The 22,772-nt window shown below is 47.4% G+C and overlaps 1 protein-coding gene across 1 annotated transcript; it reads left to right on the forward strand.

Annotated features, from left to right (window-relative positions):
* The first annotated feature begins 4,726 nt into the window (after positions 1–4,726).
* Positions 4,727–18,442, forward strand: LOC138359211 (nuclear mitotic apparatus protein 1-like). Its single transcript, XM_069318203.1, has 5 exons — positions 4,727–4,943; positions 7,736–8,103; positions 16,516–16,647; positions 17,254–17,294; positions 17,689–18,442. Exons 1-5 carry the CDS (start codon positions 4,727–4,729, stop codon positions 18,440–18,442), a joined length of 1,512 nt encoding a protein of 503 aa, XP_069174304.1.
* The last annotated feature ends 4,330 nt before the right edge of the window (positions 18,443–22,772 follow it).

Below are 22,772 nucleotides of genomic sequence, written 5' to 3' on the forward strand. Positions count from 1 at the left end.
TCCCTCACTACTGTAGCTGTGAGGAGTGTCACTGGTCCCTCACTACTGTAGCTGTGAGGAGTGTCACTGGTCCCTCACTACTGTAGCTGTGAGGAGTGTCACTGGTCCCTCACTACTGTAGCTGTGAGGAGTGTCACTGGTCCCTCACTACTGTAGCTGTGAGGAGTGTCACTGGTCCCTCACTACTGTAGCTGTGAGGAGTGTCACTGGTCCCTCACTACTGTAGCTGTGAGGAGTGTCACTGGTCCCTCACTACTGTAGCTGTGAGGAGTGTCACTGGTCCCTCACTACTGTAGCTGTGAGGAGTGTCACTGGTCCCTCACTACTGTAGCTGTGAGGAGTGTCACTGGTCCCTCACTACTGTAGCTGTGAGGAGTGTCACTGGTCCCTCACTACTGTAGCTGTGAGGAGTGTCACTGGTCCCTCACTACTGTAGCTGTGAGGAGTGTCACTGGTCCCTCACTACTGTAGCTGTGAGGAGTGTCACTGGTCCCTCACTACTGTAGCTGTGAGGAGTGTCACTGGTCCCTCACTACTGTAGCTGTGAGGAGTGTCACTGGTCCCTCACTACTGTAGCTGTGAGGAGTGTCACTGGTCCCTCACTACTGTAGCTGTGAGGAGTGTCACTGGTCCCTCACTACTGTAGCTGTGAGGAGTGTGTCACATCATCACATAATATTTGCATGCTAAAGATTATTTTCTCTACGTCGATTACCTCTTCCTTGTAAATACTCAACACGCAAAATCAGTTACTACTGAGTAACGGATTTCGTTTCATAATTCGTTTCGTACCTGTTAACTGATAAATTGGTACCTCTTGAAAGTACCTGTTGAACAGTTGCTTATCTCCCGGGGTAATTATTTAGTGCACGGTAAAGAGGCATCAGGTGTGAGTAACTGTGCCCAAACGTCTCTACGTCTCATTCTGCCCCGGGAATCAAACTTTGATTCATCGCCTGTGAATCAATGGGGAAAAAACCATTTAACTATATTTTATAAAACTGAATATCTATCGTTAGATCCGTTACCTTAAGATAAGTTAAGGTTACCTTAAGGTAAAGTTACCTTAAGATAAGTCAATGTTACCTTAAGATAAGTTAAGGTTACCTTAAGGTAAAGTTACCTTAAGATAAGTCAATGTTACCTTAAGATAAGTCAATGTTACCTTAAGATAAGTCAATGTTACCTTAAGATAAGTCAATGTTACCTTAAGATAAGTTAAGGTTACCTTAAGGTAAAGTTACCTTAAGATAAGTCAATGTTACCTTAAGATAAGTCAATGTTACCTTAAGATAAGTCAATGTTACCTTAAGATAAGTCAATGTTACCTTAAGATAAGTTAAGGTTACCTTAAGGTAAAGTTACCTTAAGATAAGTCAATGTTACCTTAAGATAAGTTAGCATGTGTTAGGTTAGTTAACCACGGGCAAGGATTTGGTTAGTTTGTTCAATACAAAATAATAATCGTATACGCCGGTCGGCCGAGCGGACAGCACGCTGGACTTGTGATCCTGTGGTCCTGGGTTCGATCCCAGGCGCCGGCGAGAAACAATGGGCAGAGTTTCTTTCACCCTATGCCCCTGTTACCTAGCAGTAAAATTGGTACCTGGGTGTTAGTCAGCTGTCACGGGCTGCTTCCTAGGGGTGGAGGCCTGGTCGAGGACCGGGCCGCGGGGACACTAAAGCCCCGAAATCATCTCAAGATAACCTCAAGATAACCTACGCAGCGTGTTGTAAAGGAAACAAGGCTCCCAGTGAGTCCCCAGGAGCGCCTGAACGTTGTGTTCTGGGCTTGGCCAGTTGAATGTTTGTATCGAAGTGGCGGCCAAGACAACCAATCGAATCTACCAAGAATTTCTTCTCGGCTACAGTTCTTGGTAGTGGACGACCCAGGCAGCCACCTATAGCGACCACCCGGTAGTGGACGACCCAGGCAGCCACCTATAGCGTCTACCCGGTAGTGGACGACCCAGGCAGCCACCTATAGCGTCTACCCGGTAGTGAACGACCCAGGCAGCCACCTATAGCGTCTACCCGGTAGTGAACGACTCAGGCAGCCACCTATAGCGTCTACCCGGTAGTAGACGACCCAGGCAGCCACCTATAGCGTCTACCCGGTAGTGGACGACCCAGGCAGCCACCTATAGCGTCTACCCGGTAGTGGACGACTCAGGCAGCCACCTATAGCGTCCACCCGGTAGTGGACGACTCAGGCAGCCACCTATAGCGACCACCCGGTAGTGGACGACCCACACAGCCACCTATAGCGTCCACCCGGTAGTGGACGACCCAGACAGCCACCTATAGCGTCCACCCGGTAGTGGACGACCCAGACAGCCATCTATAGCGTCCACCCGGTAGTGGACGACCCAGACAACCACCTATAGCGTCCACCCGATAGTGGACTACCCAGACAGCCACCTATAGCGTCCACCCGGTAGTGGACGACCCAGACAGCCACCTATAGCGACCACCCGGTAGTGGACGACTCAGGCAGCCACCTACAACGTCTACCCGGTAGTGGACGACTCAGGCAGCCACCTATAGCGTCCACCCGGTAGTGGACGACCCAGACAGCCACCTATAGCGACCACCCGGTAGTGGACGACTCAGGCAGCCACCTACAACGTCCATCCGGTAGTGGACGACTCAGGCAGCCACCTATAGCGTCCACCCGGTAGTGGACGACCCAGACAGCCACCTATAGCGACCACCCGGTAGTGGACGACCCAGACAGCCACCTATAGCGACCACCCGGTAGTGGACGACCCAGACAGTTACCTTTGCCTCTCAAGGCGTGTCCAAAATTAATTATATCGAGCAAATGGACTTCACTTGCTGATGGGTCGCCTAACCACTTGGACTGGACGGTAGAGCGACGTTTCATGCAGGTCGGCGTTCAATCCCCGACTGTCAAAGTGGTTGGGCACCATTCCTTCCCCCCCCCCCGTCCCATCCCAAATCCTTATCCACATATCCCTTCCAAGTGCTGCATAGCCTTACCTTCCTGATTGGCAGTAAAGAGAGCAAGTGAGCGAACTCTGATGGCCAGTCCTGGCAAACTAGTCAACGGTTCACCAGTATTCTACCCTCATTAATACCAGCCTACCCCCATTAATACCAGCCTACCCCCATTAATACCAGCCTACCCTCATTAATACCAGCCTACCCTCATTAATACCAGCCTACCCCCATTAATACCAGCCTACCCCCATTAATACCAGCCTACCCTCATTAATACCAGCCTACCCTCATTAATACCAGCCTACCCTCATTAATACCAGCCTACCCTCCATTAATACCAGCCTACCCTCATTAATACCAGCCTACCCTCATTAATACCAGCCTACCCTCCATTAATACCAGCCTACCCTCATTAATACCAGCCTACCCTCATTAATACCAGCCTACCCTCATTAATACCAGCCTACCCTCCATTAATACCAGCCTACCCTCATTAATACCAGCCTACCCTCATTAATACCAGCCTACCCTCATTAATACCAGCCTACCCTCATTAATACCAGCTTACCCTCATTAATACCAGCCTACCCTCATTAATACCAGCCTACCCTCATTAATACCAGCCTACCCTCATTAATACCAGCCTACCCTCCATTAATACCAGCCTACCCTCATTAATACCAGCCTACCCTCATTAATACCAGCCTACCCTCATTAATACCAGCCTACTCTCATTAATACCAACCTACCCTCATTAATACCAGCCTACCCTAATTAATACCAGCCTACCCTCATTAATACCAGCCTACCCTCATTAATACCAGCCTACCCTCATTAATACCAGCTTACCCTCATTAATACCAACCTACCCTCATTAATACCAGCCTACCCTAATTAATACCAGCCTACCCTCATTAATACCAGCCTACCCTCCATTAATACCAGCCTACCCTCATTAATACCAGCCTACCCTCATTAATACCAGCCTACCCTCATTAATACCAGCCTACCCTCCATTAATACCAGCCTACCCTCATTAATACCAGCCTACCCTCATTAATACCAGCCTACTCTCATTAATACCAGCTTACCCTCATTAATACCAGCCTACCCTCATTAATACCAGCCTACCCTCATTAATACCAGCCTGTGCTAGAGCTCACGTTCCCCACCTTCACTGTTGGCTAAACAATGTTAGGTAAGCACCAATGTTTACAATGTTAGGTAAGCACCAATGTTTACAATGTTAGGTAAGCACCAATGTTTACAATGTTAGGTAAGCACCAATGTTTACAATGTTAGGTAAGCACCAATGTTTACAATGTTAGGTAAGCACCAATGTTTACAATGTTAGGTAAGCACCAATGTTTACAATGTTAGGTAAGTGGTTGCCTTGGTCTAAATATTTGGCGATAAATACCTTAATAAACAAGGTATGTTTACCTGGCTTTACCTGATGAAGAGACGGGTGAGGTAAAGTAGTGATTGTCAGGAGTATACAGTGAGGTGTGAGAGAGAGAGAGAGAGAGAGAGAGAGAGAGAGAGAGAGAGAGAGAGAGAGAGAGAGAGAGAGAGAGAGAGAGAGAGAGGGGGGGGGGGGGAGCAAGAGGTATGGTAATTATCAGGAGAAAGAGATCATTAACGTTCCAGTGCTCTGTCATTTTGTTCCAACACTGGTGGTACAGTGCCGTGTGGGTACAACACGGGCGGTACAGTGCCGTGTGGGTACAACACGGGCGGTACAGTGCCGTGTGGGTACAACATGGACGGTACAGTGCCGTGTGGGTACAACATGGACGGTACAGTGCCGTGTGGGTACAACATGGACGGTACAGTGCCGTGTGGGTACAACACGGGCGGTACAGTGCCGTGTGGGTACAACACGGGCGGTACAGTGCCGTGTGGGTACAACACGGGCGGTACAGTGCCGTGTGGGTACAACATGGACGGTACAGTGCCGTGTGGGTACAACATGGACGGTACAGTGCCGTCTGGGTACAATACAAGAGGCACAGTGCCCGCCAATCGACTATCAACACTTAACAACCAGGTACCCAATTATTGCTGGGCGAACAGTTAAGAATTGGCGCCCAGTCAATCCTTCCTGGTCAGGGGCTCGAACCAGGACTGTTGATGTGCGAGGGTGAGTGTGTTACCACCGCGCCAGCAGCTATAGGCACTGTTCTCGCAAGTGAAGATGCGAATGTTACTTCTGACCATCCAATTGGTCATAGCGTTAGTTCTGTCACCTTTGAGTGACATTCTGTCATTAGTGGTATGGCGAAGCTCTGAAGCCTAAGGTATGACAAGGGTGTCAAGCGTAAGGTATGATAAGGGTGTCAAGCCTAAGGTGTGACATGGGTGTCAAGCCTAAGGTGTGACTAGGGTGTCAAGCCTAAGGTGTGACAGAGGTGCCATGCCTAAGGTATGACAATGGTGTCTAGCCTAAGGTATGACAGGGGTGTCAAGCCTAAGGTATTATAAGGATGTCAAGCTTAAGGTATGACAAGGGTGTCAAGCGTAAGGTATGATAAGGGTGTCTAGCCTAAGGTATGACAATGGTGTCTAGCCTAAGGTATGACAGGGGTATCATGCCTAAGGTATGACAGGGGTGTCAAGCCTAAGGTATGACAAGGGTGTCAAGCCTAAGGTGTGATAGGGGTGTCAAGCCTAAGGTGTGACAAGGGTGTCAAGCCTAAGGTGTGACAGGGGTGTCATGCCTAAGGTATGACAGGGGTGTCAAGCCTAAGGTATGACAAGGGTGTCAAGCCTAAGGTGTGATAGGGGTGTCAAGCCTAAGGTGTGATAGGGGTGTCAAGCCTAAGGTGTGACAAGGGTGTCAAGCCTAAGGTGTGACAGGGGTGTCAAGCCATAGCAGTACGACAGCAGTGTCAAGCAGTAGCGTGTCAAGAGCAGTGGGGGCAGCTCTTAGGTAGCGTGTCGGACATGGTGGTTTCTTCAGGCTGTGATGAACGTCCAAGAGGTGTTTGGTGTAGGAACGTCAGGTCTAGTGCCTGGCACCACAGGTGAACGTGACACCCTCTCTGAGGTCTAGTGGCTGGCACCACAGGTGAAGGTGACACCCTCTCTGAGGTCTAGTGGCTGGCACCACAGGTGAAGGTGACACCCTCTCTGAGGTCTAGTGGCTGGCACCACAGGTGAACGTGACACCATCGCCGTGATTGTGATGCCAGACATGTTAGATTCACGTGACACCCTCGTCAGTGTAGCAGTACCAGATATGCCAGGTGTAGGTGGCACCCTGGTCGTGGTAGTGGTGCCAAGCGTGTCAGGTGTACATGGCACTCTTCCAGTACAGCGTGGGAGACGGCAGTGGCACTGGGTGGAGCCCGAGCCTCCCTGATGTCACACCAGTTTGACTGATCAGAGTTGTGGCTTATATAAATATTAGGTAAAAGAGCGTGACGTCACTCTGGGACCTCTCCAGACAGTGATGTCACTGCCTGGGATCTCTCCAGACAGTGACGTCACTGCCTGGGACCCCTCCAGTGACGTCACTGCCTGGGACCCCTCCAGACAGTGACGTCACTGCCTGGGACCCCTTCAGACAGTGACGTCACTGCCTGGGACCCCTCCAGACAGTGTCGTCACTGCCAGGGACCCCTCCAGACAGTGACGTCACTGCCAGGGACCCCTCCAGACAGTGACGTCACTGCCAGGGACCCCTCCAGACAGTGACGTCACTGCCTGGGATCCCTCCAGACAGTGACGTCACTGCCTGGGATCCCTCCAGACAGTGACGTCACTGCCAGGGACCCCTCCAGACAGTGACGTCACTGCCTGGGATCCCTCCAGACAGTGACGTCACTGCCTGGGACCTAACACCTATACCGGCAGGAACTGCGTGACGTCAGAGTGACGTCACACACCTAGGGCCACACCATATATGTCACTCAAAATCTCTTATTTTCGTTATCCTGGGTTAGGTTATCTTAGCTTAGGTTATCTTGGGTTAGGATAGTTTAGGTTATCCTGGGTTTGGATAGGTTATCCTGGGTTATTATAGGTTATTGTTAGCCTGGGTTAGTGAAGGTTATGGTTATCCTGGGTTAGGAAGTTATGTTATCCTGGGTTAGGATAGGCTAGGTTATCCTGGGTAAGCGAGCAGGCCGGTCTCACTAGTTGACACTCCCTAAGAAATTCAACTCTTTAGCCTAATCATCCATGAACAAACCCAACCAACCCACCTAAGATATCGAGGCTGGCGCATATTGATAACGTTAATATGACGGTGCGTTAATGTTGACGAATGCGTCGCATTTCAAACGGATTTGTCGATTTCCGTAAAAATATTTTGTCGTGTTAGGCGAGAGGACAGGATGATAGAGTTGAGAGAGCAACAACTAGGCTGTTGGGTGTTTTGCACACGCACGCAAGCACACGCGCGCGCGGCCCCACACACACACACACACACACACTCACGGGGGCAGACACTAGGTGCCTCAGATGATTGCCAAGAAACAGTGAGATGTTGCATCAGTGGTTCCTTGGCACTGACTCGTTCCCTTTCAAAAGAAGATGGTAGAATAGGCTTATATCTTAAGCATTATCCAACAGATACTTGAGGGGTCACGAACCCATCTTCAGTGTTATTGTATAACGGATGTGTGACTTGCAGTACTTGTCACTGGCAACCGGTCACAAGTGGTTACAACCGGAGGCCAGGGAGGATGGTTGAAGACTTGCAGGTTAAGGAGGGTAGATGATAGAATAACAGATAGAACCCCCCACACAGACGGTTGAACAACAGAGACAAGCCCCGTCCAGACGATAGAACAACGGATCCAAGATGAACAAGCCCTCACCCAGACGGTAGAACGACGGATACCAGATGAACAAGCCCCCGCCCAGACGATAGAACGACGGATACCAGATGAACAAGCCCCCACCCAGACGATAGAACAACGGATCCAAGATGAACAAGCCCCCGTCCAGACGATAGAACAACGGATACCAGATGAACAAGCCCCCGCCCAGACGATAGAACGACGGATACCAGATGAACAAGCCCCCACCCAGACGATAGAACGACGGATCCAAGATGAACAAGCCCTCACCCAGACGATAGAACAAAGGACACAACCCACCAATCAGACAACAGAACAAGACATGAGACACGTAACCAGACAAGGGAGGAAGAGGTGACACTCAGCGTCAACACACTCTCACTTGTGTGCTTAAGGACAATAATTCAGCTTGGTAGGGTTTCCCTAAGGTTCGTAAGCTTGCGGTTACAAATGACAACTTCAGATTTGACGCTTGGCGGATCAGGAACAAGCTGAGATGGGGGGAGGGGAGGGGAGGGGGGGGGGAAGGTGCGTGCTGAGGACTTTTGGAGGGACGGGTATTGGTGCTGCTGAGGAAGTGGGTAGTGGGCTTGGCAATGGAGGATCTGGAGGTGGAGCTGTGGTTTAAAGTTTTTTTTTTCAAGGCTGTGGGCTGATAAAAGGCTTTTATCTTCCTGGATGTTTTTAGTGTATGTTAATGGCCTCTTGTTCCGTTTCTTATGTAGTTTGTGACCGTTGAGGGAGAAAAACATATGACACCTTGTGGCATATGTTTTTGTTCCCTAACTCACTCTTCCCCTTCCTCTCTCAACCCTCAGTCATTATCTAGTGTGTTTGTGTGTGTACTTACCGAGTTGTGATTGTGGGGGTTGAGCTCTGACTCTTTGGTCCCGGCTCTCAACTATCAATCAACAGGTGTACAGGTTCTTGAGCCTATTGGGCTCTATCATATCTACACTTGAAGCTGTGTATGGAGTCAGCCTCCACCACATCACTTCCTAGTGCATTCCATTTGTCTATAACTCTGACACTGAAAAAATTCTTTCTAACGTCTCTATGGCTCATTTGGGCACTCAATTTCCACCTATGTCCCCTAGTGCGTGTGCCCCTTGGGTTAAATAGCCTGTCTTTATCTACCCTATCAATTCCTCTGAGAATCTTGTTTGTGGTGATCATGTCCCCTGTAACTCTTCTGTTTCTCAGTGACGTGAGGTTTAATTCCCGTAGTCTCTCCTCGTAGCTCATACCTCTCAGCTCGGGTACTAGTCTGGTGGCAACCCTTTGAACCTTTTCCAGTTTAGTCAGTTTAGTTTAGTCAAGTTTAGCTTGACTAGATATGGACTCCAAGCTGGAGCCGCATACTCCAGGATTGGTCTGACTTATGTGGTAAACAAAGTTCTGAAAGATTCCTTACACAAGTTTCTAAAGGTCGTTTTTATGTTAGCCAACCTGGCATATGCCGCTGATGTTATCTCTTGATATGAGCTTCAGGGGACAGGTCTGGCGTGATATCAACCCCCAGGTCTTTCTCTCTGACTTGAAGTATTTCATCTCCCAAATGATACCTTGTATCTGGTCTCCTGCTCCCTACACCTGTCTTCATTACATTACATTTCCAATTACATTACATTTGCTTGGGTTAAACTCTAACAACCATTAACCAAGTAATCTCGTAGTCTTAAATATTAAGTGTCTTACGCAGTACCTGTGGAGTCTTAGCCTCTACCTGTGGAGTGTGTGTGTGTGTGTGTGTGTGTGTGTGTGTGTGTGTGTGTGTGTACTCACCTAATTGTACTCACCTAATTGTGCTTGCGGGGGTTGAGCTCTGGCTCTTTGGTCCCGCCTCTCAACCGTCAATCAACTGGTGTACAGATTCCTGAGCCTATTGGGCTCTATCATATCTACATTTGAAACTGTGAATGGAGTCAGCCTCCACCACATCACTTCCTAATGCATTCCATTTGCTAACTACTCTGACACTGAAAAAGTTCTTTCTAACGTCTCTGTGGCTCATTTGGGTACTCAGCTTCCACCTGTGTCCCCTTGTTCGCGTCCCACCAGTGTTGAAAAGTTCGTCCTTGTTTACCCGGTCGATTCCCCTGAGGATTTTGTAGGTTGTGATCATGTCCCCCCTTACTCTTCTGTCTTCCAGTGTCGTGAGGTGCATTTCCCGCAGCCTTTCCTCATAACTCATGCCTCTTAGTTCTGGGACTAGTCTAGTAGCATACCTTTGGACTTTTTCCAGCTTCGTCTTGTGCTTGACAAGGTACGGGCTCCATGCTGGGGCCGCATACTCCAGGATTGGTCTTACATATGTGGTGTACAAGATTCTGAATGATTCCTTACACAGGTTCCTGAACGCCGTTCTGATGTTAGCCAGCCTCGCATATGCCGCATATGTGTGTGTGTGTGTGTGTGTGTGTGGGTTTAGATCCACGTCAGTAGTGACTATGTCTGCCAAGGCAAGCTGCCCACTACACACGCTGGCTGGTGACCCCATCCACCACCTACACACACCCACAGCCAACTGGGCACTACAAGAAAGAGATATTTGATAATCTCCTCCACCCCCCCCCCCACCCCTCTCACTGAGCTAAGCTTGTTGATATTCACTTTATACTCTATACTCGGGGAAAATCATACATAAGCAAATGAAATCTAGAACAAAATTAACATCCCCAAGTACTCTCGTAGTCCTAAATATTCTGTGTCTTCTGCTCTACCTCTGGCGATGCATCAAAAGCACAACAGTCACCTGTAATTATTTCCCTGTTAGAGAAACACTTGTGACTGTATTGCAGTTACGACTGACACGACCAACGTTGTTGCTTTCCCCAGATGAGCTGTCATGCTGTTGACTGTGCAACACAAGATCAGGTCTCGAGCTTGTATTCTATGGCGTGTTCTACGTAACCTTCTCTGCTCCTCTCAATATGTTAATAAACCACAGACCTTTGAATTCATTGAATATATATATATATATATATATATATATATATATATATATATATATATATATATATATATATATATATATATATATATATATATATATATATATAGATGGAATCACACTGCGCCCTTGGAAGGGTGGCAGACAGTTGGCGTGGGACTACACTTGCGTTTACCACCCTGGCAACCACATACATAACCTCTCTGCCGGCCAAGCAGGAGCCGCGGCCACACACAGAGAAAGATACAAGTCAGCCAAGTACAGGGAAATATATCATCGGTACAACTTCGTCCAATAGGATCTGAGACCCTAGGCCCATGGGGAGACAGTGCAAGGAGGTTTCTTAAGGATTTTGGTTTCAAGCTCATTGACACTACAAGAGACCCCTAGAGCGGCAAGTTTTCTCTTTCAGCGCCTCAGTGTCGCGATCCAGAGGGGGAATGCCCGTCTGCGTCCTCGGTTCCTGCCCGGCGTCGGAGGAGTTCGAGGAAATCTATAGCCTCTAGGAAACAAACTTCTCCCTATTTCCTCTTAATGTTCTCTTTTTGTAAACAATCAGACATATAACTGTATAACCTTGTATAATAAAGTGTACAACATAAAATATAAAAAGAGGTGGCAGAGAAGTGAACACTCGTACGTATTCAGAGTTAAATTGCAAATTTTTATCTGAATGCTCTTTGTTCTCTTCTTCGAGGCTGTGGGTCCTTACAATTGCATCAGAGGTGGTACCTATATGTATATATATATATATATATATATATATATATATATATATATATATATATATATATATATAGTTATCTTTAAATAAAACAGAACAAAGGTAAGAAAAAAGAAATTTAAGAAAGACAATAGAGGATAGTTAAGGTGCAGCTGGAAACAATCAAAATTGTATTTAAGATGTTTAAAGTTGGCACTACACAGGGTGCCGGTGTGTGGCACTCTGGCGGTGAGAACTTAAACTACAGTTGGAACAGTGTAGTTACGAGGCGACAGCGCTAAGGCACTCTGTCTTCCACTTGGAAGGGTTATGAGCACAAGTCGCTCGGATATGAGGACAAGTAGCTGAGATATGAGGCCATGGTGAAAGGATATGAGGACAAGATTTTGAGTTATGAGTGACGCAGGTGTTGCCCACAGTGATGGTTGGGGAGTGAGTGGCACTGGTTAACGCCCACGACTGTGGGGGTGGCATTAGGTGGCACCCACGGTGCCGGCCTGTTTACCTGTTAGCGCCCAGGGCGATGACAAAGAAGAAAATAGCTTAACATATAACCTAACCTTACCTTACGCTATCTACTAACATAGGCTTACCTAACTTAACCTTACCTAACCTTACCTAACCTAACCTAACCTTACCCAACCAAACCTAACCTTACCTAACCTAACCTTACCTAACCTAACCTTACCTAACCTAACCTTACCTAACCTAACCTAACCTTACCCAACCTAACCTTACCTAACCTAACCTTACCTAACCTAACCTAACCTTACCTAACCTAACCTAACCTTACCTAACCTAACCTTAGTCAACCTAATCTAACCTAACCTAACCTAACCTAACCTAACCTAACCTAACCTAACCTAACCTTACCTAACCAAACCTAACCTTACCTTACCTTGCCTTACCTTATCTAATCATTGGCCCCATTAGAGATCCATCCTTGATGATATTTCTTTCCTTTTGCCTTTATACTCCCCCTTCGTGTTCCTCCTCCCTCTCCTCCTCATCCTTGGCACTGTCTTCTGGCCTCACGAGGCACCCAGGGGAAGGCACCCAACCGGTGCCTCATGTTTGTATAAGTTTAGGGTTTCATTGGTGTCTGGCCGGGGGAGGTGTTATTCCACACACCTTGAGGGCGTCGACACGCTTATACACACAACACAATGTTTCCACTGTGGAGCACCTGGGCAGGTGGGTAAGTGGGTGTGGGGTACCCGGGGAGGTGGGTGTGGAGCACCTGGGCAGGTGGGTAAGTGGGTGTGGGGTATGTGGGTAGGTTGGTAGGTGGGTGTGGGGTACCCGGGCAGGTGGGTAAGTGGGTGTGGAGCAGCTGGGCAGGTGGGTAAGTGGGTGTGGAGCACCTGGGCAGGCGGGTAAGTGGGTGTGGAGCACCTGGGCAGGTGGGTAAGTGGGTGTGGCGCACCTGGGCAGGTGGGTAAGTGGGTGTGGAGCACCTGGGCAGGTGGGTGACCAGTGTAGTGTCGAGTGACCCCCGTGACACTCTGAGTCACCACTGTCACTCCCCCACACCGTATTTATAATGGCATAATGACCACAGGGCTTGTTATTCCTCGCATGAGGTCCCATCGTGACCTTCAACCTCAGTGTAAACTACCATTAAGTTCACTATTCCACGCCATACAGCTCACTCTCGTCCACATACACAGGGTCTGGTAAACTCAGCAGCGTATCGACTAACACTCCCGTTTTATGTGGGTTTTCACCTGCAGTGTGAGGTGTGAGGGAGTCGAACCTGTCCGGGGAGGCGGAGAAGGCCACAACTATGAGTAACTGCCGTTGTCTAAGAGCGGAAGCCGTTACAGAGGCATTCTGAAGTAGTTGACTGAGGTCTCCACCTTCGGTCAACTGCTGACCTTCACCAGATGCCTAACTCCATGGTTCCAGACATCAGGTGATAGGAAGCGTACCCAACCGTTTCTGTCTCCCGGGATCCTATATTAAGAAATCCAGGACGTCGAGGTCTGTACTACAGGAGGGGCTAATACGCCCTGGAGTCCGTGGTGCAGGGTACTAGTACCACTAGGCAGTTAGAGGTGTAAATGAGGCAGTTGAGACAGTCGTAAGGTATACATAGGATCCCCAAATTGGAGTGTTTACAAGGCATCTGTCAACCCCTGGCCTGCCCTAGTTAAGGTTCAGTAAATATGGCACTCCGCACCTCTGGGAACCTTCGATATTCTCGTGAAAGATGATATCTCTCTCTCTCTCTCGCTCTCTCTCTCTCTCTCTCTCTCTCTCTCTCTCTCTCTCTCTCTCTCTCTCTCTCTCTCTCTCTCTCTCTCTCTCTCTCTCTCTCTCTCTCTCTCTCTCTCTCTCTCTCTCTCTCACTCTCTCTCTCTCTCTCTCTCTCTCTCTCTCTCTCTCTCTCTCTCTCTCTCTCTCTCTCTCACTCTCACTCTCACTCTCTCTCTCTCTCTCTCTCTCTCTCTCTCTCTCTCTCTCTCTCTCTCTCTCTCTCTCTCTCTCGCTCTCTCTCTCTCTCTCTCTCTCTCTCTCTCTCTCTCTCTCTCTCTCTCTCTCTCTCTCTCTCTCTCTCTCTCTCTCTCTCCTGTTTCCTCTCCTGTAAATGATCTTCCTGGTTGAATTCCTGTCAATATTTACTGTTTATGAGGTGGATTAATCCTCATAATTTTTTATGGCATGTAAAATTATGAGGAGGATTAAGACGAAGACATCATGAGGGAACACAATTACCTCAGCAAACTGAAAGAATGGTCCAACAAATATCTACTAGAGTTTATCTCAAGTGAATGTGAAGTATATGAGCTAAGTGGAGGGAGCTGGAGGTCAGACTCAAGGCACTGAATGGGAGATTAAAATCCTTTATGAAACGGACAGAGAGATGGATCTAAGTGTTGATATCACACCGAACCTGTCTTCTGAACCCCATATCAAAAGGATATTATCGGTGGTATATGCATAGTTGGCTAACATAAGAAATGTCTTTAGAAACTTGTGTAAGATATAACGCCGTTCCGGCGTGGAGTGAGTGGAATAAAGCAAAAATCTAGCAAGAATCAGTGTATGTGTAGAATCAAGCAAGAATCAGTGAAGGTCTGGAATCAAGCACAGGAACTACGAGGTATAAGCTACGAAGGAAGACTACCCGATCTGAACCTCACGTCGCTGGAAGACAAAAAGAGTTAGGGGGAGACATGATTATTACATACGAAATTCTGAGAGGGGAATGGATAAGGTGGATAAAGACACAATATTTAACAAGAGTGGTACTCTCACAAGAAGAGACAGGTGGAGACTTAGTACCCAAATGAGCCATAGAAACATTAGAAAGAATTTATTATGCGTTAGAATAGTTAAGAAATGGAATGCTTTAGAAAGTGATGGGTTATCTTCTTCTTGAGGTTATCTTGAGATGATTTCGGGGCTTTTAGTGTCCCCGCGGCCCGGTCCTCGACCAGGCCTCCACCCCCAGGAAGCAGTCCGTGACAGCTGACTAACACCCAGGTACCTATTTTACTGCTAGGTAACAGGGGCATAGAGTGAAAGAAACTCTGCCCATTGTTTCTCGCCGGCGCCTGGGATCGAACCCAGGACCACAGGATCACGAGCCCAGTGTGCTGTCCGCTCGGCCGACCGGCTCCCACCGACCGGGGTTGGTGACAGATTTTATTCACAGGTTCAGATTTAGGTATGATAAAGCTCAATACAATAAGAAACCTGTATACTAGTTGAATAGCAGTTGAGAGACGGGACCAAAGACCCAAAGCTCAACCCTTTCCCCCCCACGAGGACAATTAAATTATTATATACACACACTCACACAGTTTATATCACATAGATATTTAATAAAGGCACAGAGGTTATCTCTTGAAGTCATACATAATATCAGCAAATTTGGCTCATTTACGATTTCATTCTCACCTGTAACTTCTCCTTTTGTCTCTGTCTCTGTCAGAAAGAGACAGGCAGAGACAGACAGGACTGTGGGTACTTAAGATAAATTCGATCATCAGTACTGTGAAATTTACTGGGTAGGAGATCGAAGATATTTCAATAGTTATCGTATTAATTCATAATTTGCACGCGATTCGGTGCTTTAATTTAATAGTGATTCGGTGCTTTATATATATATATATATATATATATATATATATATATATATATATATATATATATATATATATATATATATATATATTTTATTTATTTATTTATACGCATTTCCAAGTCAGGTTTTGAGTGACTTTCCACTTTTCACTTTTAGAGTGAAAAACAGAGTATACCTGGGCGTGTGACGGTGGACGCACTGTGTACGTGGGAGTGACGGTGTAAACACCACCTAACACTGCACTCATGAGGTGGGCTGAGGGCCAGGTGGCAGGGGGGGGGGGAGGAACCTTATCAAAGAAGCTAGCCGCTGTCACTCACTTCCTGTGAGCGTGGGAGAGGTCAGCTACACGTTCCTAGATCACTTTGTTAGGTCACCGCTACACTGCTAGATCAGCAGCATCCTCAGAGGTGGCGGAGAGAGAGTTGGGGTGGGGAGCTGGGGAGCACATCAGAGCTTACCTGACGGCTGGTGTTTCTCCTCTTTGGCATCTCTGGGGGTTCCCGTCACGGGGAATGTGGTTGGTGGGAGAGCGGGGCTCCTGCAGGAGAGTGATTGGGCTCTGTGTCGTTGTTACGTACTTGTATCCCAGCTCTTTTGTCCTTATCTCCTAGCTCTTTTGTCCTTATATCCTAGCTCCTTATCGTTATATCCCAGCTCTTTGTCTTCATATCCTAGTTCCTTATCGTCATATCCCACCTCTTTGTCCTCGTATCCTAGTTCCTTATCGTCATATCCCAGCTCTTTGTCCTCATATCCCAGGTCCTTGACCTCATATCCCAGCTCTTTGTTCCAAAATCCCTGCCAAGGGCTATATACTCAGTGACATAGAGTTCTCACCACATAACTACTTGTCCTTATCTTGCAAAACCATAATGTGAAATTTGCCCCCATAGTGTACACAATTCACGTAGATCGCAGAACATAGTCTTCATGTAGGAAAATGCTGTATAAAGATGGTAATATTCTTTAGAAAGGTGGGGAAAAGGCTTTAAACACAAAGAAGATGTGGATCTTGGAAAATGTTAATGAAAACGTCTTGAAGAAACTTAGTCTTAGTCTTAGAAACACATTAAGGCAGTGTCTGGGATGCTCCCGGACGCAGGTTCGAATCCTCGTCACGGCCCTTGTGGATTTGTTCAAACTTAGACTTACTTCATAGTAGCTAAGACTTGTTAAGTCCACGAGTGAATGGTTGACTGTATGATAAGTAACCCGTCCTCTCAACTTAATAGGTTGTATTTGGTACGTTATGATAACCAGCGTATAGTAAACCTACTGTGAAAAGCAACTGCCCACAAATAATCCACATTTTCTATTGACGAGTTCGATAGGTTAGGTGGGTTGCTGGGGTTTGTATATTTATGCTTAGGTTAGGTTAGGAGGCGGCATTTTGGACGGAGTGGCAAATCAGGCGAGCCGGCTAAATTTATCAGTTGAAAACCCTAAGCCAGTTAAATAGGAGTAGAATGGCTTGGGCCAGTAGACCCAAATGTAGATACCTTAACATGAAGATGGTAATATTACCATGATAATACTCGATGGTTTGATCCCAACACATCACTAGTGGGCTTCAGTGTGCTGGATGTGTGTTCTGTATATTATTATTCAACTGTTTAACAATAATATTCTCAGGATAAGAATAAGATAATATTATTTAACAGCATTCTCAGATCACTTCTGTCTCTGACTCATGGTTTCTCTCTTCTAGGTGAGTGAGTTAGCTGTTAAGACTGTGCTGGGCAGCTCCAGGTGAGTAAGATTGGTGGGCAGCTGCAGGTGAGTGAGACTGGTGGGCAGCTCCAGGTGAGTGAGACTGGTGGGCAGCTGCAGGTGAGTGAGACTGGTGGGCAGCTCCAGGTGAGTGAGACTGGTGGGCAGCTGCAGGTGAGTAAGACTGGTGGGCAGCTCCAGGTGAGTAAGACTGGTGGGCAGCTGCAGGTGAGTAACATTTGATATTCGGACGTAACACACTAAAAGTTCATTGTATTACGAAACTTATGTACTAAGCTGAGATGCATTTTTTGTAATACACTGCTTGAGAGCAACCAGTGTTTGCGTGCGTGAAAGTCAAAGATTTAAGAAATATAATTGTCCTTGCGCTTGATTGTACAGGAAAAGTTGTGACATACAGTTTACACTTCAGAGCGGAAATCTTACGACTGTTGACAAGTGCCAGGAGAGGACACTGTCAACAAGAGCCAGGAGAGCACCACTGTCAACAAGAGCCAGGAGAGCACCACTGTCAACAAGAGCCAGGAGAGGACACTGTCAACAAGAGCCAGAAGAGGACCACTGTCAACAAGAGCCAGAAGAGGACCACTGTCAACAAGAGCCAGAAGAGGACCACTGTCAACAAGAGCCAGAAGAGGACCACTGTCAACAAGAGCCAGGAGAGGACACTGTCAACAAGAGCCAGAAGAGGACCACTGTCAACAAGAGCCAGAAGAGGACCACTGTCATCAAGAGCCAGAAGAGGACCACTGTCAACAAGAGCCAGGAGAGCACCACTGTCAACAAGAGCCAGGAGAGCACCACTGTCAACAAGAGTCAGGAGAGGACACTGTCAACAAGAGCCAGGAGAGGACCACTGTCAACAAGAGCCAGGAGAGCACCACTGTCAACAAGAGCCAGGAGAGCACCACTGTCAACAAGAGCCAGAAGAGGACCACTGTCAACAAGAGCCAGAAGAGGACCACTGTCATCAAGAGCCAGAAGAGGACCACTGTCAACAAGAGCCAGAAGAGGACCACTGTCAACAAGAGCCAGGAGAGGACCACTGTCAACAAGAGTCAGGAGAGGACACTGTCAACAAGAGCCAGGAGAGGACCACTGTCAACAAGAGTCAGGAGATTACAGTGTGTGAGAGAAATTACAAGTTCTGGCAGGAACTTGTTTAAAAATTGTCAGAGAGTGTGATGGGAAGTTGGTAGGCCATCAAGTCATAAGTGTTTAAAGGAGACTGGTGATGGATGGGGGGCAGGTCGTACTTGCCTAACACTCCCTACCTAACACTGCCTACCTAACACTGCCTACCTAACACTGGCTACCTAACACTGGCTACCTAACACTGGCTACCTAACACTGGCTACCTAACACTGCCTACCTAACACTGGCTACCTAACACTGGCTACCTAACACTGGCTACCTAACACTGTCTACCTAACACTGGCTACCTAACACTGGCTACCTAACACTGGCTACCTAACACTCCCTACCTAACACTGTCTACCTAACACTGCCTACCTAACACTGGCTACCTAACACTGGCTACCTAACACTGCCTACCTAACACTGCCTACCTAACATTGCCTACCTAACACTGTTTACCTAACACTCCCTACCTAACACTGCCTACCTAACACTGCCTACCTAACACTGCCTACCTAACACTGCCTACCTAACACTGGCTACCTAACACTGCCTACCTAACACTGCCTACCTAACACTGCCTACCTAACACTGGCTACCTAACACTGCTTACCTAACACTGCCTACCTAACACTGGCTACCTAACACTGCTTACCTAACACTGCCTGCCTAACACTGCCTGCCTAACACTGCCTACCTAACACTGCCTGCCTAACACTGGCTACCTAACACTGGCTACCTAACACTGGCTACCTAACACTGCCTACCTAACACTGGCTACCTAACACTGGCTACCTAACACTGCCTACCTAACACTAGCTACCTAACACTGCTTACCTAACACTCCCTACCTAACACTGGCTACCTAACACTGGCTACCTAACACGCCCTACCTAACACTGCCTACCTAACACGCCCTACCTAACACTCCTAAAGTTTCTGATGGAGGAGGCATCCACGACTCCTGTATGTGCATTTAAAGTTTCAAAAAGGCTATCTTTGTCATCCTTGCATAATCCTTTCAGGATTTTGTATATGGGGATCATGTCTCGTCTTTTTTCCTACCACAGACGTGACTATACATTCATTCAACGCTAACCAGCATACAGAATGCAACGGATGTGTTTACACAATTGATTTACAATTATACCAGCGTTTAAATAATAGGTATACTTATTCCTCTGTACATAGGAGCAGCGGGCGACAGTATAAGATTTCAGTTGGGCAGCGGATTGTTGTCTCTGAAATTTTTCTAATTGTACACCAGTCTCGTTGAACAGTGGAGGAGCGTCTGCCTCACACCCATGGCGTCAGCGATTCGAGTCTCTTAGTGCCCAAGTGATTGAAACACATATATATATATATATATATATATATATATATATATATATATATATATATATATATATATATATATATATGCAACAATGATCACAAAAACACTGATCCAAGTATGCAGAATAACCACATATGAAAAATAGAAAATGCTTAACGCGTTTTCGGCTAATTCGCCTTCATCAGAGCAAAGGGATTCTACTTTGCTCTGATGAAGGCGAATTAGCCGAAAACGCGTTAAGCATTTTCTATTTTTCATATGTGGTTATTCTGCATATATATATATATATATATATATATATATATATATATATATATATATATATATATGTATGTGCATATATATATATATATATATATACATATATATATATATATATATATATATATATATATATATATATATATATATACATATATATATATATATATATATATATATATATATATATATATATATATATATATATATATATATATACACACACGGTAAACTTGTATTAACCACAAGTCAGAGGTAACACACAAAGAGCTCACACACCTGTGAAGGGCTCGAACCTTGGAAGGTCAGGTGTTCGCGCACCTTGACACAACCAGCACTCTAGACCACAGCAGATCGTTAAAAGAGGTTGTCCAAGCTCTTTTAACGATCCGCTACCTCTCGAGAGACGCCACGAGAGGTGGTAGACGCCACGAGAGAGGTGGTAGATAAAACGAGAGAGGTGGTAGATTCAACCAGTGGGATTTGCACACAACAAAATCTCTCTCAATCGAAAGATTTACCATCACATAACAATTGTAGCTGCCAGGGAGTACAGAGGGGGAGGAGGAGGCTGGTGGGTGAGGGAGAGGAGGAGTGAGTGGCACTGACTTGTATAGAGTTAGCGTTCGAGGCACAGTGCCAAGTATGCCAACCTCACACTGCCACGGATCTCTTTCCTATGCACGCCTCAGCAGGCGTGCCACGGGCACGGCGCGGGTCTTGCCGGCACGTCCTCGACGCTCGGCCACTCTTCCTGCACGTCCTTGACCTGGAGGGGTACTCACACCTGGGTGGGTACTCACACCTGGCTGGGTACTGACACCTGACAGGGTACTCACACCTGGGTGTGTACTCACACCTGGGTGTGTACTCACACCTGACAGGGTATTCACACCTGGGTGTGTACTCACACCTGGCTGGGTACTCACACCTGGCTGGGTACTCACACCTGGGCAGTCTGTCTGCACCAACTCACTCCTACACACCTGTACCACAATATTTATTGCTTTTTGACGGCCTTAACCATAATGTGTTTATCTCCGCCTCGACACGTAAACGTGTTTTAAGAGTCTATAATTTTACCTCTCTCTCTCTCTCTCTCTCTCTCTCTCTCTCTCTCTCTCTCTCTCTCTCTCTCTCTCTCTCTCTCTCTCTCTCTCTCTCTCTCTCTCTCTCTCTCTCTCTCTCTCTCTCTCTCTCTCTCTCTCTCTCTCTCTCTTTCCCCCCCTCTCTCTCTCTCTCTCTCTCTCTCTCTCTCTCTCTCTCTCTCTCTCTCTCTCTCTCTCTCTCTCTCTCTCTCTCTCTCTCTCTCTCTCTCTCTCTGTCTCTCTCTCTCTCTCTCTCTCTCTCTCTCTCTCTCTCTCTCTCTCTCTCTCTCTCTCTCTCTCTCTCCCCCCCTCCCTCCCCCTCCCCATGCCAGCCTCCCTCCCATCAACCAACGCTGCCATAGGTTACATAACAACTTGGTGTAGCGACCACTGAAGCTGTCTGGTTATTGGGAGATGTTCCCTGACACACTCCTGAATGAGGCGGGTTGTGTACCTTCAGTCTAGATGCCATCTTAGTGCCTCCCATATTACATATTACCTCCCCTAATATATTCGCGCGAGCGAGCGAACGCTTCATATTGGTGGTCACGTTGAACAGTCGTTTTACCTGTAGAGAACTGGTGTGTGCGCTAATAACTGGAAGTTATCTGTTATTACCTACTAGGTGACGGTCATGTACCTGGCAGCCAGCTTGCTGTAGGTAGTGTAATCACCTGGTTGTACTCAACTAGTTGTGTTTGCGCGGGGGTTGAGCTTTGGTTCATTGGTCACGCCTCTCAACTCTCAATTAACTGGTGTACTGGTTCCTGAGCCTACTGGGCTCTATCATATCTACATTTAAAACTGTGTATGGAGTCTGCCTCCACCACATCACTGCCTAAACACTCCACCACACTTCCTGTGTGTGTGTGTGTGTGCGTGTGCGTGTGCGTGTGCTTGTGCGAGTGTGCGTGCGTGTGGTGGTGTAGAGGGAGACAAGGGTTGAGTGTAATGTCAGGAGGCACCTGCCTGACTGACTGTCCTTGTCACCAACACCTACGGCGCCTTCATCCTTGACTTAGAGGCTCTCGGCCAGTTGATAGGACGAGCGGTGTTTATGTCGGGGTTGTAAACATGATCACGACGACCTAAGGGGGGGGGGGGTTGGTCCTTTGTGAACCACGCCGGTGGGCGGCGGACACCTGGCACCCATGGTAGGGTCATGACTGGCACCCATGGTAGGGTCATGACTGGCACCCATGGTAGGGTCATGACTGGCACCCATGGTAATCTGCGGGGATTGAATGACTCACTTACGCGTCCGCCGCATGGATGACGGATGCCTTCCGGTTTGAGTGAGTGTTTGTGTATTTACTATTTCTGCCTGCAGGGTCGAGCTATTAGCTCCTGGTCCCTGTCTTTCTAATCAGTCCATTTTTCAGTCTACTGCATATATTTCTCTCTAAAACACACATATACATCCGCAGGAAGCAGCCCGTAGCAGCTGTCTAACTCTCAGGTACCTATTTTTCTGCTAGGCGAACAAGGGCATCACGGTGAAAGAAACTGTGCCCATTTGTTTCCACCTTCGCCGGGAATCGAACCCCTGGTCATTAGGACTACGACTCCCAAGCACTGTCCACTCAACCGCGAGACCCCAAGTGTATTCACCTAGTTGTGATTTGCGGGGGTTGAGCTCTGGCTCTTTGGTTCCGCCTCTCAACTGTCAATCAA

This window comes from Procambarus clarkii, chromosome 89 (assembly GCF_040958095.1).
Source record: "Procambarus clarkii isolate CNS0578487 chromosome 89, FALCON_Pclarkii_2.0, whole genome shotgun sequence".
In the NCBI taxonomy this organism is placed as follows: domain Eukaryota; kingdom Metazoa; phylum Arthropoda; class Malacostraca; order Decapoda; family Cambaridae; genus Procambarus; species Procambarus clarkii.

Excerpts from the sequence above, each read along its gene's own strand:
- LOC138359211 (XM_069318203.1), top strand. The coding sequence starts at position 4,727 with ATGGACGGTACAGTGCCGTGTGGGTACAACATGGACGGTACAGTGCCG. Across the intron at positions 4,944-7,735 it reads GTGTGGGTACAACATGGACG|AGACAAGCCCCGTCCAGACG; the intron begins GTACAGTGCCGT and ends GTTGAACAACAG. Across the intron at positions 16,648-17,253 it reads TGGGATGCTCCCGGACGCAG|GTGAGTGAGTTAGCTGTTAA; the intron begins GTTCGAATCCTC and ends TCTCTCTTCTAG.